This window comes from Biomphalaria glabrata, chromosome 10, assembly GCF_947242115.1.
Source record: "Biomphalaria glabrata chromosome 10, xgBioGlab47.1, whole genome shotgun sequence".
Taxonomy (NCBI): Eukaryota; Metazoa; Mollusca; class Gastropoda; family Planorbidae; genus Biomphalaria; species Biomphalaria glabrata.
In genome coordinates, this window is record NC_074720.1 from 14728057 (window position 1) to 14746828 (window position 18772).

The window sequence follows — 18772 nt, forward strand, 5'->3', positions numbered from 1 at the left end:
ACAAATAATATGTTAAATCATAAAACTTGGTATGCTCATTTGAGTAGTGTCTTCTTATTAACCTTCTTCTGAATAATTTATTCCTGAACAGGCTTGGACATTCACTATAGACACAATGCCATTATTTATAAGACAAATGAATATCTACCATTATATGATCTGTATTTATATATTTCTAGATAGTCTAATGTTTGCTTGAACAAGGTTTAAAACATCAATTGCCAACAAAAAACACAGTATCAATATTTTATTTAAATAAAGAAACACACACACAAACAAATAGAATTAGACAATATATTTAATAAATGAATAATTCCAATATATTTAAAACCTTTATCTAATACAGATGTATATTGAAAAAGTAAAGTAGCACCGTTGTAAACAAAAAAAATAAAGAAGCTATAAAAAGAAAACAACAAGTTGTATAAATATATGAAACAAAAATTTAATATAAGTTTTATGTGAATCAAGTTATCATGGAATTAATTGGTGGATAATAACAAATAGCTAGCTATTGAATGTATAGAATATCTACAAAGGCAGACCACGAGTACGGTGGCTTGATGACACAGAGGCAGATCTACAACAGCTAAAAGTCTGGGCATGGAGGCATAAAGCACAGGATAGATCAGAAGGGAGGCCAGGGCCCTCCATGGGCTGTAGCGCCACTGGGATGGATATATATTTTACAAAGTATACAATAATTTTTTTTCACATTATATCATTGTAAAATCAAATAAGGTATGCAATAATTTTTTTTCACATTTTATCACTGTAAAATCAAATAAGGTATGTAATAATTTTTTTTCACTTGTAAGCACTGTAAAATCAAATAAAGTATTAACTTATTTTCAAATAAGGTATGTAATAATTTTTTTCACTTGAAAGCACTGTAAAATCAAATAAGGTATTAACTTATTTTCACTTGTTAGCACTGTAAAATCAAATGCCTTTATAGGCTCTTTTGCTTGTAGCAAACATATTTGTTATCATTCAGTAACAGTGAATTTTCAATATGGCGTCATTGACATTTCTCAGTTTGTCTGATTAAGTAAAAAACTCGACCAATCTGTTTTGATTTTCATACATAGATTAAATTTTTCATGAATTTTCATAAGTTTACCTTATGTTGTCACCACAAATCTCCAAATCATTTTCTCTTCTTTTAATATTGAACTGTATTTTATTGCTTAATGAATGTAAACTGGGTCTTGTAACTCAAAATAACAAATAGTAAATTATTGAGTTTAAAATTTATCATGAAAATCAGTTACAATCAATTTTCATTGTCTTCTGAAAGATACAATAATTAAGTAGGCAAAGTATGTCACAGATCCAGCTGTAAATTACCTATATAGTTACACTTGAAACAGAAAAACCCATTGTCTGTAGAGGGGTTTTAAAATTGTTGCTATCTTGCACATTGCTTAATTACATGTAATTTGCTAGCAAAAATGGACAGCGCATATTCAATTATAAGCAAAACCCCCTTTTAATTGATATATTTATCTATTTCAGTATGTGATGCTTAATTGCAAAGAACTTATTGGTAATGGAAAAAAGTTCATTTTTTTAGTCTGTTATTATTTTGTAAAATGTTTTTACAAATTTTGGATATTCCTTCAAAGTTGAAGATAATCTACATCTTAGCTGAAAACAACGGGGGATGGCAGTAGGCAGTGTTCAAACCCAGGACCATCGAGACTATCAAACCACAGCCCAGACATACCACATGACCAGGCATTAAAAATTTCAAATGAGTTTACAATATACATGAACATGTTTAAATAAATCTAAGAAAAAGAAATAAATTCCTGTATACCGGTACACAAAATGAATGTGTTGTGTTGTAAATGAGATGTGACCACTTGCAAAAACTACAGAAAGCCATTTAAATTTAGCATTGGTGCTGGAGATATACTCAAAAGACTAGAGATAAAAGAGATGGAAAACAAGGAAAAAAGGATTGAACAAAGTAAACCAAGAACTTTACTAGCAGCAGGGAAAAAAAAATCAGTCAAGCTTAAATGACTAAAACAGGGGTTCTCAACTTGTGGGTTGTGACCCCTTTGGGGGTCAAATGACCATTTGCCAGGTATCAACTAAGACGATCAGAAATTTTGTTTTTTTTGTCTATTTTTTGCCACCTAGGGGAGAATTGTATTAGGGTCGCCGAGCTAAAAAAGTTGAGAACCGCTGGGCTAAAAGACTGATTTCAGAGGGCTTTAAGTAAAATTTTCTTGAAGACATAGATGTCTGCATACAAAAGAATAAGAAAATAAAAAAAAATAAAAAAAAAAATATGACTAAATAGAAAGTGGATATCAGTGGTGATTAATGAGCCAAGAAATAGCAACTAAATAATCATGAAAACTTTAGCAAGAAGTGTGGTTACATTAGGTTTATCCCACAAATATGCAATTGTAAATCAAAACTGTCATATTTTAGAACTACTAAATCTTAAACTGAAATAAAAAGTTGATTAGATTCAGAGGTTGAGTAAGACTTCAGTCTTTAATTAAGAGATTTTTTATATTGCATTAGACAGAAAATAATTTCCTGTTTGTATGTTAAACATTTAGAAATGTAACAAACTTTCAAACAACTAGAACTAGTCTTCCTGATAAAGTTGATAAGAAGTGACAAAACATGATTTTGGCCTCTTCACCTTCACCTTAAAGTAGTGCTCAGCAAATCTATACTGAGTTTCTTCAAAACTGTGCCGTCCAATCATATAGCTTGTAAGAGTGCAGGCTAAAAGAAGCCTGTCCAGTGTCATAATTGGATGAATCCATAGCATGATTGTCAAAAGAACCACTCCTGGATGCCTCATGCGGGAATAAATGTGCTTCACCAATTTCATTTTTTCAGCCAGAGGGGGTTGTAGAGATGTGTGGTAATGTACAATCTGCATTGAAGAAAATGAAATAAATACATAAAAAAAGAAACAAATTAATTAGCTATACATAATTTGTAATTTATGTGATAGCAAAAGATCCATAAAAACCTTAAATTTACTATGGTTCAAAGAATATCATACTTGTTTTTTTTTTAGGGACAGGAGAGTGGTCATTAAAAATATTTCTTTATTATTAAAAGTATATTACAAATCTTTGACATAAATGTTATTTACCTGACTGACTCCTATCATTTCACCCAAGTCCACTAGAACAAGTTCTAATGCAAGCATAAGCCAGGCCAGAGCATGGAACATCAAGAAAAATAACCAAAGCAAAACATGCCTCTGAGTGTCGATGAACCACAGATAAGCTTCAGGTATGGACAGCCATTGAAAGATCATGAACTGGATTTAAAATAAAAAAAATGACAGCACATATTACACATCTGTATGATATAAAGTAATTATACAATAAAACTAAAGCATAAAGTACTGCAGGCCTTGAATAGGGAGCAACAGTAATGAATTCAAATCATGATGAAATAAGAGATTTAAATTTAGGATAAAGCTCTTGGTCATTATATTGTAATGACTCTCACTATCCAGGCTCTCCTCAAACACTGCACCACATGACACAATCAACTCAAAAAACTTAACAACTTAGGGTTCCAAAATAACATAACTGCTTAATATCTAATAAATCAATTGGCAACACATAACACTGAATGTACTAATGCTTCATCATAGATAACTGTACTGCTGTACCAAAATCTACTGGCCTCTCCATTTTGCCCAGACTTGTACTTGATTCTCTGTTTTGGACCAACTTCACTGGACTCATTGTACTGGAATGAAACTTGAATTATGACTTATTAGTTGTGAAGTTGTGAAGCCCCTTGACTCTGACAAATTCGCTCTTTATATAGATTTCCAAAGACATTCTTAAAACCGATGGAACATTGCTTGTCCCTTCTAGATGATCACATGACCATGTCTGAACTGATTGGTCTGAGTAGTGTTCACAACACAGATCTTTTTTTGAAGCATCAATAGAATCATTTTTGTTTTTAAATGAAGGAGAAAGTGTGGTTTACATACATTAATAGCAATACACATTTTCTTGTGCTTTATAAATATACTTTGACTCCCCACATGTGATGCCAGGTATTAGTAGGTACCATAATTAAAACTAAAACTAAGGAGATATTCCTTCTAAAAAAAATTTTCTAGTGTTGACAATTAAACACTATTTAAATACTCTGCCACATCATTTTGGAGGCAAAACTAATTTTTTTTTTCAAACATTTTGTCAGACTACTTCAGTTAGATAAAATTCATTTTCTTTCTACGTAATCGTACTATTTGGGGGTGCTATGGCTGATCAGTGGCTTCCAAAACTGGAGGTCTTGAGTTTGAATCTTGGTGAAGACTGAAATTTTTAATTTTGGGATTTTTAGGGCGCCCCAAAGTCAATCAAACTCAAATGGGTACCTGACTTTAGTTGGGAGAAGTAAAGGCTGTTGGTCATTGTGCTGTCTACATGACACCCTACTCATTAACCATTGGCCAAAGAAACAGATGACCTAAACATAATCTTCCCTATAAACCTCATGATGAGGTCTGAAAGGGGAATTTTAATCATACTACCAAGGAAAAAAAGAAGAGGTAGTTGAATTTAAACAGAAGAACAGGAAATGACAAATGCAGACATGTTATAGAACAGAAAAACAATGGCCGGATAATAATGCTACAGAGAGAGAGAGAGAGACCAGAAACACCAGCAAGTGATACAATGAAACAATTAGAAAAAGTTGTCAGAAAGAAAAAAAAAAAGAGAATGGGAACAATCCAAGATCTCACATTGAGGACTTAGCAAGAAAGGGGGATCTGAGAGGAATGTACATGAAAATTAAAGATGAAAAGAATGGATTTCAAGCTAGATGACACATGTGAGAACAGAGATGGTGAGCTCATCACAGAAAACAGCAGAGTAATTGAGAGATGGGCTGAATATCTTGAGGAGTTCCTAAATTCATTTGAAGATTTAGACAATGGAGAATATGAACTGCCCCAGGGAAGACCAGATCACTTAGTAACCCCCCCCCCAACACTGAGTGAAACATCAGAAATAATTAGAACCGTGGAGAACCAGAAAGCAACTAGAGAGGACCAAATTACAGCAGAACTAATTAATTATGGAGGAAAAGACTTACATTCCCAAATACACGGACTGATAATAAGAGTCTGGGAAGAAGAAGAAATTCCAACAGAATGGGGGGAAACAACACTTATAACCCCAATACACAACAAGAAAGACATAAAAAATACTTAAAAAGAAAAGAAGCTTATATTAAGTGTATTTGTATCAATTAGTTTGGGTCAGTTATGTAATTAAATTTGTAATAAATCTAGACTAACAATAAAAACGTATTTATAAAAATAAAATAAAAAAAAAAGGGAACGACCTGAATTCAAACTTGTGGGCTAAAGTCTTCTCAGGCTTCTCAAGCCAAAGTGGTAACCACAGTACCAGCAAAGAGTCTATGAACATGGACAATCACAGGATCACATCAATCACATCTAAGCTAAGAGTCCGAGCATGGAGAAGTAAAGCCAAAGATAGATCAGAATGGAAAGATGTGCTAGAGCATGCCAGAGCCCTTCATGGGCTGTAATGCCACTGGGATAGATAGATGATGTCTAAGTAATTCTAGAAAATAACCAGAAAAACAAGAGAGGATATAAGTGAAGGCATATTGGTAGAACAGCAATGTCAATCATCAATAGTTCCTAAAACTCGTCATCCAAAGTAACACGATGGAATGTGAGTCCAGTGGATATATTTTATAAAAGTTAATGTATTTCCATTTCATAAATGTCTATCACAATTTCTCTACAATATTATATTTAACACAAAAACCTTAGCATACTCACCATCAATGCAAAACTAGTAGCTGCAACGTAAGTAAGTCGATAGGAAACTGTCATACAAAACAAGGAAGACATCTTTTGCTTGCACCAGTCTGTGGCCATGATGCTGTGCTGAGCAATAAATAGGAGAAGAAGAATCAAGTCCCAAACAAAAGCTCCAGACACAGAGGTCTCTGTTAGATAGAAACATTATAATATAATTTATCTTTTACAGTTTTATTGCACATCTTAGAGGTATATTTTTTAATAAAATTAAAAATAAAACATAGTGAAAACGTTTTTCATAAATTATAATGTTTGATTCTAAAACTTCTGATGACTACTACACTTCTAGAATGCCTGCTTGAGCTTATGGTTCACCTTGGTTTATTATTTTCTTATCTTATCTTATATAATACAGACGTTACTTCAAAAAAGAAGATGATTAAGTCCTACGCGTCATGCATTTAGTCATGCATATTAACCAATGACTTAAATTCTGCCAAGTCACTGGTTTTCCTGGCTAGCTCAGGCAACCCATTCCATGCTCTAATAGCACTAGGGAAGAAGGAGTATTTGTACAAATTTGTCCTAGCATATGGGACGAGGAATGTGCCTTTATCTTTGTGTCTTTCAGAGTATTTTATTAAATTTTGTTTTTGTATTTGAAGATTATGGTTCAGTGTTTCATGTATGATTGCTACTTTACTTTTGAGCCTTCTGTCCTGAAAGCTTTCTAAATTTAGTGATTTTACTAAAGGTGTTACTCTAGTCAAATGTGAATATTCGTTTGTTATGAATCTCACTGCTCTATTTGTGTCTGTTCCAGTTTCTTAATGTTTTCTTGAGTTGAGGGGTCCCAAACGGAGGATGCATATTCTATTATTGGCCTAACCAGGGTTAAATAACATTTTAGTTTTATGTTCTTATTTGATTTATAGAAATTTCTTTTAATAAATCCTAATGCTTTGTTTGATTTTTTTGTAGTTTCATCAATATGTGGATTCCATGATAGTTTTTCATTTATTATAACACCTAGGTATTTTGCGTTTTTAGTCTGTGTTACTGGTTTGCCATGAATAAGATAAGTGGAATTAATTTGATTTAGTTTTTTTGTTACTCTTAACAACTGACATTTTTCTGGGTGGAAAGACATGCTCCAATTTGATTCCCATTTCTGTAATTCATCTAATTCTCTTTGTAAAATATCTGTGTCTTGTGTTGTTTTTATTGTTCTATATATTATGCAATCGTCTGCAAATAATCTGACTTTTGTTCCTGAACTAATGCAATTTGGTAAATCATTTATGTAAATTAAAAATAGTAGTGGACCCAAGACTGTTCCTTGAGGTACACCTGAGTTTACTGTTATCGGTGTTGATTTAGAGCCATTTATTATTACAGTTTGTTCTCTCCCTATCAGAAAATCTTTAATCCACTGATGCATAGGACCATTAATGCCGAAATATTTTAATTTTTTAAGCAAACTATGGTGGTGAACTTTGTCAAAAGCCTTAGAAACATCTAGTAAGATAGCATCTATTTGTTCACTATTATCTAAACCTTTTGAAAAATCATCAATTAGTCCTATTAGTTGTGTTTCACATGATCTATATTTCCTAAAGCCATGTTGGTATGGTGTGAGGACATTATGTTTGTCTAAGTGGTTTATGATGTTGCTACATATTATGTGTTCTAGGATTTTACATGTGATGCTGGTAAGTGATACTGGTCTGTAGTTTCCTGGGTCAGATTTTTCTCCTTTTTTAAATAGGGGGGTGACATTAGCTTCTTTCCAGTCCTTTGGTACTCTGCCCTGGTTAAGTGAAGCCTGAAAGAGTATTTTGAACACTGGGGCTAGCTCATTGCTTAGTTCTTTGAGTAATCTAGCTGGAATACCATCAGGTCCAAACGCTTTATTTGGTTTGGTGTTGGCTAATAGTTTTTGAATTCCATTTTCTTGTACTACTATATCTTCCATGTTGTCTATTTGGTTCAAATTCAGTAATATGTCTTTGTCTCCTGGGGCTGAGAATGCTGATGCAAAGTATTTGTTTAGGATGTTTGCTTTAGTTTCATTATCATTATGTATTATGTTATGTTCATCTTTTAATGGCGCTATGCCTGTTGTTTCCATTTTCTTAGACTTAATGTATGACCATAGGTTTTTGTTGTTATCTTTAGATTAGGTTAGGTTACATTTATTCCAGAGTAAGATTTTTCTTTTGGGTTTTGTATTGGCTACTGCTTTTATCTGACTGTGTATTTTTATGATCTCATCATGTCTCATGGTCTGATAGACCAGGGATAATATCATAATCAACTACTAATCCAGGTCTGTTGGTTAAGAAGAGATCTAATGTGTTGTTTAATCTAGTTGGCTTTTTAATGATTTGATCTAAACTTAGGTTGTGTAAAGTTTCTATGAAAAGCTCATTTATGTCCACTATTAGTACTAATCATCTAATGTTAATCATATGAAATATTCATATGATCAGATCATCAGTAGAGTATAAGAAAGTCCTCACTGAATGACTGTTATTCTCTCATACAAGAGTCTAGTAATAACTAAATAATCATGTAAATGATATTAAATCAAATGAAATGATCATTATTAGATCTATTCTATTATGAATATGAAATTATTGATACTTCAAGTTCAATTACTTCTTTAACTTTCAAGTTCTTAATTCTTAATACTTACCTGCATCCCAATAGTTTAGAGTTTGCTTGGAGATAAATAATTGAAAATTGCCGATTGCGGCTAATGTAAAAAATGCAACTAAAGCTGCCACTGTATAATGTACCCCTTTTTTAGAAAAAATAAACATTTTCTCAAGTTTTTAATCTACCATTTAATCTTGTAAACAATAAAAGAACAAGAACAGAATCTCAAGAGTATGCTACAGAATATCAGAGTACTGTACCCTAGAAAAGAAAAGATAACTCCAAAACAGATTTTGAGTTTACTAAAATAGAATCTAGGATCCTGGCTGATATTACTGATAAGATCTCATCTACATCTAGATCTATATACATGGTCTAGATCTAAAATAAAATTTAGTCTAAATGATTAGGCTTGGCTTAGGCAAGACAGGGACTTTAATTAATAAAGAATATTAAAGATCCATTAGACTGACTAGTCTAGATTTAAATTTAACTGTGAAGTCACTCGACACCCACTTCAGTTACAGTGACTTACTGACTTAGCCTTAGCGCCCTTAGTAAAGCCTTAGCCTTACCTCAGTAATAGTAAGTTAGTATTACTATTACTATTAGTTAGGTTTTAGCCCACTGGTACTGGCCACTGCCACTAGCAGACTAGTAATATAAATGATTACCAAATAATTATTAATAATATATAATATATAATAGTACTGTAGTGTCTGTAGCAGTGTAGCCTAGTTACTAGTAGGTAGTAGACTTGTTGTAGTAGAGTAGACTAACTTCCTTGTCTTAGACTTAAGATTCTATTACTATTAGTACTATTACTATTAATTTATTGAAAGTTAAAATAAAAGTTAAGACTAAGTAAGTAAGTAAGACTGTATTTTCTGTAAGTTATAAACTTATACTATAGATCTAAATTCTAAGTCTAATTCCTAAATACTAAAATTCTAAAATAGTGACTGTAACTGTAAGATAAGTCAGATTCTAATCATTCTTGTAGTACGTTGTCGTTGTACACTAACACTGTTACTGTAGATTCTACTAGATCTAGCTAGGACTAGACAGTAAGAGTAGTAAGACACTAGATATTAGTAACTTATTAGTTACTAGGCCCTAGGCCTATAGTATATATATATAAAATATATTATATAGGTATATGTATAATTAACTGTAATTATAAACTATAGAATAATACTAATAATTAATAGATTAGAAATTTACTTAATTTAATTAGATCTAGCTAGTCACTAGTGATTGAGTAATTGTCAGTATCTAATCTAGCGGTTCTCAACCTTTTTAGTGCCGCAACCCCCTATTACGATTCCCCACTAAGCAGCGACCCCCAACCGTAATTTTGTCTCATTCGTGGGCTTAGTGCCGCTAGGTAAATGGAAATTGGCTAATGTTATAATATCGTTATCGTAATTTCTATGTAATACCTGATCTATGGCGTATGAATTTCATCGAGGCATAATGTACTTGATCCTTGCATTGAAAATTTTAATTATTCAAGGCAACAAAAATATCTACTACGTCGGCTATTTTCTGTATTTTTGCTTACTGATAAAAAAACAAAACTAACTTTTTCACGAAGATTAAAAAAAAACTTTTTAGAACATTCCCTCTTGAAAACCTTGTCACATCAGTGTGAAATAGAAGAACAGATTGAACGCATCAAGCTCATTTCGAAGAACTATAAGTAACTATTGATGAAAAAAACATGTCTACCTTCAAACAATGATGTTACACTCACTAACTCAAAGTGCCATATGTATCCTCTAACTCTAGCAAAATAAATATCCATCTTCCTTAATATGTCATCTTCATTTTTAATTTTATTAAATTTATATTTCATGGTCGTTTCATAGTTTATGAAACATATATTTATAGTGTAATGTCCCACTCCCTTTTTTTTTTAATTAGAAATGAAAATGTATACCAACTATGGTATAGATATGCTTGTTAAAAACAACAAAAAAATAATAATTTCCAATGATAAATAGACCAAAAAACCCAAATTTCAGATTGTCTTAGGCGACCCTGACAAATGGGCAGGCGACCCCCTAAGTGGTCGCGACCCATAGGTTAAGAAACCCTGATCTAATCTAACCCAATACTACACCTAGTTAGAGTAATAGGCATTATCATTATGATTAGGATTGAAATTGATTGAGTATAATGTCACTGACTGTGTCACACTAGTGTGTATATAATGATTACAATCTATTAAATTATTATTATTATCTTGACTGCATGTATGTACTTCACATGTGTTGAGCTGTGTTTAATCTGTGATTTAACTATAAATCAAGATCTATATATAATATGATGAAACTTGTTAAGAAGCACACAATGAAATCCATGTCAGCAGACATGAAGTTTATATTATAAAATATAATCATATAATCATTTATAATGATAAAATGAATTATATTAGGCTTCTTATTAGCACAACAACATGATTCATGATAAATTATATTATAAACCAACCAAAATCATTGGATATTATCCTCAAACATGAACTAATCCAAAAAAATCTAACAAGTTCCCTTAAAATATACTATGATGTCCTCTCTACTAGGACTTCTGGTTACTGACCCCAAAATCTTCCCATAAGAGTAGAGTACTTGAGTATTACATAAAAATTCTTTTTTTTTAGCTCAAGTTTTTCTTGTTTGTGACTCACAATGATGATGGAAGAGGAAGAAGAAACTTTGTTTGATCAAGAGAATTTGCTTAACAATCAGAACGATGTTAGGGAAGAAAGAGATATGAAAATGAGAAGATTCAAAAAGACATTGGCTATCTCTATGGCATTTTTTTGCCTGGTAATTTAATTTCCATATATTTTTCATGTATGTGCAATTGTTTTAGAAACTTGTAGATTACTTTCTATTTAAAAACAACAACAACAATATTAGTTGATGTGTAATATAGTATAATAATTTGAGGTAGCTTTTAAACAATGACATTTTTGTGTGGATACAAAACTGTCCGGGCTCCCAGTAAATGTATATAATATACAGTTTTTGTGAGTCTATAATCATGATGGAACATGTGGTCGAAGTCACAAAGTACTGGGTGTCATAGTCTCCTGCCCTAGGTGTCATAGTCTCCTGTCCTGGGTGTCATAGTCTCCTGTCCTGGGTGTCATAGTCTCCTGTCCTGGGTGTCATAGTCTCCTGTCCTAGGTGTCATAGTCTCCTGTCCTGGGTGTCATAGTCTCCTGTCCTGGGTGTCATAGTCTCCTGTCCTAGGTGTCATAGTCTCCTGTCCTAGGTGTCATAGTCTCCTGTCCTGGGTGTCATAGTCTCCTGTCCTGGGTTTCATTTCAAGTGACAGACATGATTTTATTTGTCAATATTTCTTGAGTCCACCCAACTTTCATCTTTAATTTTATTGTCTACCACATTCTTTTTTTTTCTTTAAAAATATTTTGAGCAAAATAATTAATAGTCCTTTGTGTCTAGATTATGGATTTGTGTGTGTACATATAATATATAATATTTATATATTTTTGTGCAATGCAATTACAGGGTCTGTGTATTGCCATTCCTGGACCAACACTGATAGAGCTGGGTAGGAATGTTCAGAGCAACACAGAACACATGTCCTACATTTTCACTGCACGTTCTATTGGTTACCTCATTGGCTCTGTGGTTGGAGGCATCCTCTTTGACTTCTTTGATCAGCAGCTTCTGCTGTTCTATACACTAGCCTCTACGACTTTGGCCACAGTGGGGATCCCATGGTGCAATGCTTTGTTGGCGCTGTCTCTTCTGATTTGCATTCAAGGGATAGCTGTTGGTGTTCTGGACACAGGTAGATTTTTACTTTTTAAACATTTACTCTCTTTTGGTGGGTTGGTTTTAATTACTGATATATTTCTTATGAAATTAATTTCAGTTCAGATAAATTTTTAAATTCAAAATAAATATAAAAGTCAAGTTTACATTGAGGCATTATTGTTCATTTAAAAGATGAAGTAAAGGTCATTTGTGAACAACATAATAGGTTCAACACATCGACCTATTGTCTTGACCCAAATTAAGTCAGGATTTTGAAATCTTCAATAATACTGTGCATAAAATGGACCGGATTTAGATCTATTTCAAACATGGCAAATGTTTCCTTATCAAGTTTAAAAAAATATTTTTTCAATAAAATGAAAGTAGAGTATGAAAATAGTTTACCAGTTTCGCCCAATATGAGATATAAAATACTGTGAAAAAGAGTTAACCTGATTTGTTAAAAAGTTTCGTCCTTTAAAGAGACATTTAAGTATTTTTTTTTATTTTTAGGGCCGTCTCAGCTATGATGTAACGAACATTTCTGCCAAGTTTTATCAAGATTGGTCAAACTCTTTTGATTTCTATGCGAGACATGCATACATACATGTATACATACATTCATATACATATGCCTTACTTTCTCCTTTATATATTATCATGACAGAAGAAAGCAAAGAGGCTTATAATGAAGGGGAGTAGCTCAAGACATCTGTCAGTTGAAAGCTAAAAATCAATAAATTTACTCTAGTTCTCTCATTGACAGGTGTATGCGATTGGGAAAAGGGGGGGGGTGAATATGTCATGCTGTTTAAAGTTGAACTATTGAGATCTTTATTCAACAAGGCATAAGTCTGGGCAGGTCATTAAGTAGATGTAATATAGCTTGTAAGCTGATTTAAAAAAAACCCACAAAACTTTGTGATAGTACAGAACTAGGCATTTTAACTTGCATGGTAAAGAATAGCATTTAACAGGAGAATTGTTTATTTATTTATAAAATCTTAATTCTTCTTTATATCTCATATATCTACTTCATCTTCCTTAAAATATTCTGTTAGATCACAAGACTCTTCATCTCACAAATGATTTAACAATAACCATACACAACTTTGTTAGAATGAACCCTACTTCAATCACAGAGACTAAAAATAACTACACACAATTTTGTTAGAATGAACCCTACTTTAATCACAGAGACTAACAATAACTACTCACAATTTTGTTAGAATGAACCCTACTTTAATCTCTGAGGCTAGCAATAATATTCATAAAAAAATCTCCATACTAAATCTTTACTTCTGCTTCAATCTTTTTAACTCCTTTATATTCAACACATATTTGCACTATCACACATTCACACCATGCTGCCCTCTTACTGAAACATTTATCTTTTTTTTTTTAAATTAGGACCTGTAAAAAAAATATCCTTCAAGTCACTATTTCCTTTTTATCTGTGACTCTAAAGAGCCAACGATGGTGATAATGTTTTTCTTTTCTTTTTTTTTTTTTCAATCATTGGCTATATGCCATTTTAATTGTTAACTAGGTTAATTTGTTAATGAACCTGTTTAAATTGACTTAATTGGTGGAAAACAAAAAACGAATACAGGCAAGAGGTTTACAGCTGAGTTTGAAATTAAGGCTGATCAAATGAGATTATAGACTGGGTCTAGTCTTGGGCTCATATAAAAAGATTTTTGATCGATGCCCTTGCAAAATCCTCTACAGGGGCAAACTTTTGAGTTGTTAGATGAAGCCAAAGTTTGTTTGGAAGTAAGTCTAGATGACAGATTTAAAGCATTAGTTCCTAGTGGAGCTTTTTTTAAAAAAAAACTCAGGATGGTGTTAAGCTCACCCTGCTTCAATGGGTGCTTGACATGTATTATCTGTATACTTAGGTCTCGAAGGAAACTTTTTTCTTTATTCAATTTATCCCAACTCCTGAACCAAAGATGTACTTTAAAATAAAGACAGGTGTACATATATAATAAACCAATTTCTAATAGGTAATAATTATTTTCTTATTTCTGTTGTCTTTCAGGGGGCAATGTTTTTTGCATAAAGATTTGGGGAAAAAAAAGTGCACCTTACATGCAGCTCTTGCATTTCTCTTTTGGAGTGGGAGCGTTCTTAGCCCCTCTCATTGTGGAGCCTTTCTTCCTTGGCAACTCAGGATATAATGAATCCTCTAAGGTGGGCCCCTACTGGGGACAGTACAATAACAAGATGAACAACCCAAGATATGTGAGAGAAATTTCATTAGATTCCATGGCCCCTACTGGTTTCAAGAATGCTGATATTCTGATTTACAGATTTAGACGCCAGATTTCTGGTGATGTTAAACAGAATGATTCTGCATTGCTGCTTGAGGACATAGATAATACTACTTTGCTTAACAAAACAGATGAAACTCCTTTGCCATTACCAACTGAAAAGCCTCGGCCTCATAAGCCCACTGTAATTGAACCAAATAACCTGAGTAAAGATCATGCTGATTCCGAAGTGATTAAAAGTCAATTAATAGATATTATTGACAATAAAAAACAAAATCCGGGTACAGCAGCACCACCACCAGTGAGTGTACAATCAGCCACTAAAGCTGATGAGCTTGCCTCCAATGTAAGTTTAAGTAATAGCTCAGATGCATTCTTGTCTAACCAGTCGAAGGTTAATGTGACCTTGGAGATTACATCTGCTGTGGCTTCTGTTTTGCCCTCTAGTTCTTCCATAACCACCACAGAACCTACTACAACAACTTCAACTGCATCAACAACAACTACATCAACAACTACCACTTCGTCAACTACCACAACTACATCAACTTCAACAACAACATTGCTCACAGCAGTGCCAACATCACAACCCCCATCTACGAAGTCTATTATAACCTCTAGCACAAATGGTCCTGCCACAAAGCCTAGCGCAACTTTTGACAACATCTCCTCCATGAGTACCAATGTCACCAAACCAGAAGCCATAAACAGAAATCTGTTAAACCATGTCATAGAGGAATTAAAAAGTTTATCTATTTCAAAGATTCAGTTTGCTTATCTAACTATAGGATTTCTATTAGCTGTCAATGCTGCCTTCTTTCTTTTCCTTCACTACCAGGACCTGCGCTCCAACATCCCGTTACGCCCCTTGGCTCAGTTGGACCTCACCAGGCAGCCGGACTCTAGGCTGTATAAAGTGTCTATTCTTGGACTACTTTTCCTCTTCTTTTTAGTTTATGTTGGCCTTGAAGTCACATTTGGAGGCCTAATCACAACGTTTGCAGAGGATTTCACTCCCACTGCTACAAAAGGAGCTACATTGGCAGCAACATTTTGGGGTTGCTTGGCTTGCGGAAGGGGAGTCAGTATTATAATTGCTCGCTACTTCAAGCCTCCTTGCATGATTGTGGCCAACTTGATCCTGACAATAACTGGAGCCTGTTTGTTAAGTTTTTCCATCTCCAGTAGTAACTCTGTGATTTGGGTGGGCACTGTGCTCTTTGGTCTTGGCATGTCTTCTATTTACCCGACTGCCATCACCTGGGCTGATACATACTACCCATTAACTGGAAAAGCCACTGCTGTGTTTGTTGCTGGTTCAGGCATTGGGGAGATGACCCTTCCCATGTTTACAGCCTACTTGTTTCAGAACTTTGATAGGATGTACCTGATGTATATGTGCCTGACTTTGTCTTCACTGCTGGTGCTGCTTTACATTAACCTGCAGGTCGTGGCCTGCAAGAGAACACGATCCACTGCAGGGCGATCCCACTCTGGGTTTATGCGTCTGCAGAACAGTGAGGAGATGGCAGATGCTCTAGACATGAACTCATTAAGCGTAACAGAGAATGGTCTGACGGAGACACTGCGGAGGAGGGATGTTAACAGCACTGATGATGATAAAAGGAAGCAGATCGGAGGAGCACATGATATGGCAGAGTTTACCAAGTTGATTGACATGAGTGACTAAACTAATTTATGTTTTGTGCACATATGTTATGATTGGCCTGAGTAATTAGACTTCTTATATCCACATATATTGTGATTTTGTTATGTATGGTATACATAAAATTGACCATATTGCCAATTACTTGTGATTACATATAAATACTCTCATTCCTTATACTATTTTAATCTAGCGTAATATATCCTTTCATTTTACCTTTGTTTTGATTTTAAATGTTCCTTTTTTTTCTTCTGTTCATTTGATTCACCACATTTTGTACATTATTTCCATTTATACTTGATTGTTTTTCAACCTGTTACTTTTCCCAATTTTCTTTAATTCCTGTTACAACGTGTAGTTTAATGTAAGTGGAAGTGAAAAATATTCTAACAAAATCCAGTTGACATATCAATCCTGCTGTAGTCTAGTCTAGTCTAGTCTAGTATATATATATATATATATATATATATATATATATATATATATATATATATATATATATATATATATATATATATATATATATTTATATTTATATATATATATATATATATATATATATATATATATATATATATATATATATATGTATATATATATATATATATATGTCTGTCTGTGGCATTTTACATCTCGAGAGTCGATATTTTTCCTTTGCAACTTCTTGTGTGACTAATTAATAGCCCAATCCTTGATACACAGCTGCGATTGCAGGTTGGGCATATATATGTATGAACAAAGAAAGTGTGTATGTCTTGTGTGTAAATAACAACTGAGTGAGAGATTTTCATGACTTGCAATGTTTTATGTAAGATTGGAATTTTACTGAATCAATAATAATCAAATAATGATTGCGTACAGTTTGTCTTTCAAAGTGAACAGGATTTCAATGAATGGTTTGTTGAAGAGCAAGCTATCCAACTTGAAATGTTCAGACACTATTAGCTTTTAGTGTTAATTCTACTTCAAAGTGTATTTATTATGATTCAAATATGTGCTCTCTATTCTGTTTGGTTATCACCTAAATGTTGTGTAACAGCTAATTGTAAATTATGACTACATCTATCTTCAATAATTTTTTTTCCATGTACTAATTCCACGCCAAAGTGTATCATGCACCATGAGCACAATGACTAAACATAATCTGTCCCTTATGATTGTATCAGAATGTTGTTTTGACATTTATGTACATAAAACAATACTAATAACTCCACAATACCAAAATTTAACACTAATCAGAGTAACTCTTTTACCCTAGACAGGATGCGCCATCTAATAAAAGTAAGCACAACCCTCTAAAAACAAGGAAACTCAGAAAAGATACAAACAACCTTCACTTAGTTCCTAATTTTTTTTAAAGGTATGTGGTGGCTGGTTGATAAAGTGCTTGGCTACGAAACCTAGGGGGTTATGGGTTGGAATCCTTGTAAAAACTAGGATTTTGAATTTCAGTGAGTTCATACAACTCTAATGGGTACCTGGAAATAGATGACCTTAACATCATCTGCCCTAATAGATTGCAGGGTTGGAAAGGGGTATCTTACCTTACCTTACTTTTTTTTAAAGCCAGAAATCAGCATGACACTGCTTGTCTATGTCACATTTCTGCCATGTTCAGCAAGTGTAAAATATTCTTTTCTTCCTTTATATTTCTCTGACTTCCTTGTACTAAGGAATTGAAAACTTGTTGGTATTGACCCTTACATAAATAAGTGTGTTCTTCTACTACCAGTGTCACTAAAAGTCTTTGGTAATTTTGGTAATTATTTCAATCTATTGCCAAAGCTAGTCAACAGGGTTGATCACTGTGCCCCTACATATTTCTGAAAAGCATTAAGTATCTAAATTTGTTAGAAGTTGTTGTTGCTTTACAATATGGTTTAATAAAAAAGAATTACATGGTATTCATCATAATTATTTTTTTTGCATTTGGATATATTCATTGTATAAGAAATTGTATGCCTCGCTAACTCAACGGTAACAATGCAGCTTAACATTTTTTTAACTTCAAATGAAATCTTTTGGCTTTTGTTGATATTTTTGTGTGTAGGGTGACCCTAAAATAAAGAATGAAATTCACTTCCTGAAATAGTTTTAGAATAAAGTAAATCTTTGAGTTCATGACAGTACATTTAAAAGTCTCAGAATTTGGTCTCTTTCATTTTATCAAACTTCATAAACAGGTTTTACCATTTGTTGTGTGCAAATTTGTTTTTTAAGTTTATATTAGATTTTGTGTAAATTGAAACTTTACTTGATTCTAGTTACCTAGATTGTCAAGGAATAAAAATTAAAAAAAGAAAGAAAAAAGCAGCATTAAAAAAAAATCAACCATAGTTTCATTTAAGATATGTATAGATTAGGGATAGACCTATTTTCAGAAAAACATCTTGTTTAATTGAATCAGAGTAGTATGTTCACATATTGAAAGCTAAACTATAGAAGATATTTTCAAATACCTGTCTTAGCTGATTTCTTGTTGTTACTGTTCTCTGTTCTACTCTTTAGTTTATGAGTTTGAACTTAGAAGCACTACTAGCCATTCCACAGTTGTGCTAGGTCA

At 33.0% G+C, this 18772-nt stretch overlaps 2 protein-coding genes across 7 annotated transcripts; one reads left to right on the forward strand and one right to left on the reverse strand.

Annotated features, from left to right (window-relative positions):
* Positions 1 to 280: 280 nt before the first annotated feature.
* Positions 281 to 8750, reverse strand: LOC106054387 (nurim-like). Of its 2 annotated transcripts, none has more exons than XM_056045378.1 (4): positions 8514 to 8750; positions 5834 to 6003; positions 3134 to 3304; positions 281 to 2908 (listed from the first exon to the last, which is right to left on the reverse strand). In XM_056045378.1, the coding sequence occupies exons 1-4, from the start codon at positions 8638 to 8640 to the stop codon at positions 2612 to 2614; spliced, it is 765 nt and encodes a 254-aa protein (XP_055901353.1). In that variant the 5' UTR covers positions 8641 to 8750; the 3' UTR covers positions 281 to 2611. The 2 variants fall into 2 exon arrangements, with proteins under 2 accessions (XP_055901353.1, XP_055901354.1); XM_056045379.1 differs by having other exon boundaries at positions 5834 to 5941; positions 8514 to 8654.
* Positions 8751 to 8774: 24 nt separating this feature from the next.
* On the forward strand, positions 8775 to 16641 carry LOC106054386 (uncharacterized). Of its 5 annotated transcripts, none has more exons than XM_056045371.1 (4): positions 8775 to 9061; positions 11139 to 11307; positions 12016 to 12301; positions 14312 to 16641. In XM_056045371.1, the coding sequence occupies exons 2-4, from the start codon at positions 11167 to 11169 to the stop codon at positions 16231 to 16233; spliced, it is 2349 nt and encodes a 782-aa protein (XP_055901346.1). In that variant the 5' UTR covers positions 8775 to 9061; positions 11139 to 11166; the 3' UTR covers positions 16234 to 16641. The 5 variants fall into 5 exon arrangements, with proteins under 5 accessions (XP_055901346.1, XP_055901347.1, XP_055901348.1 ...); XM_056045372.1 differs by having other exon boundaries at positions 8780 to 9065; XM_056045373.1 differs by having other exon boundaries at positions 8780 to 8897.
* Positions 16642 to 18772: the final 2131 nt, after the last annotated feature.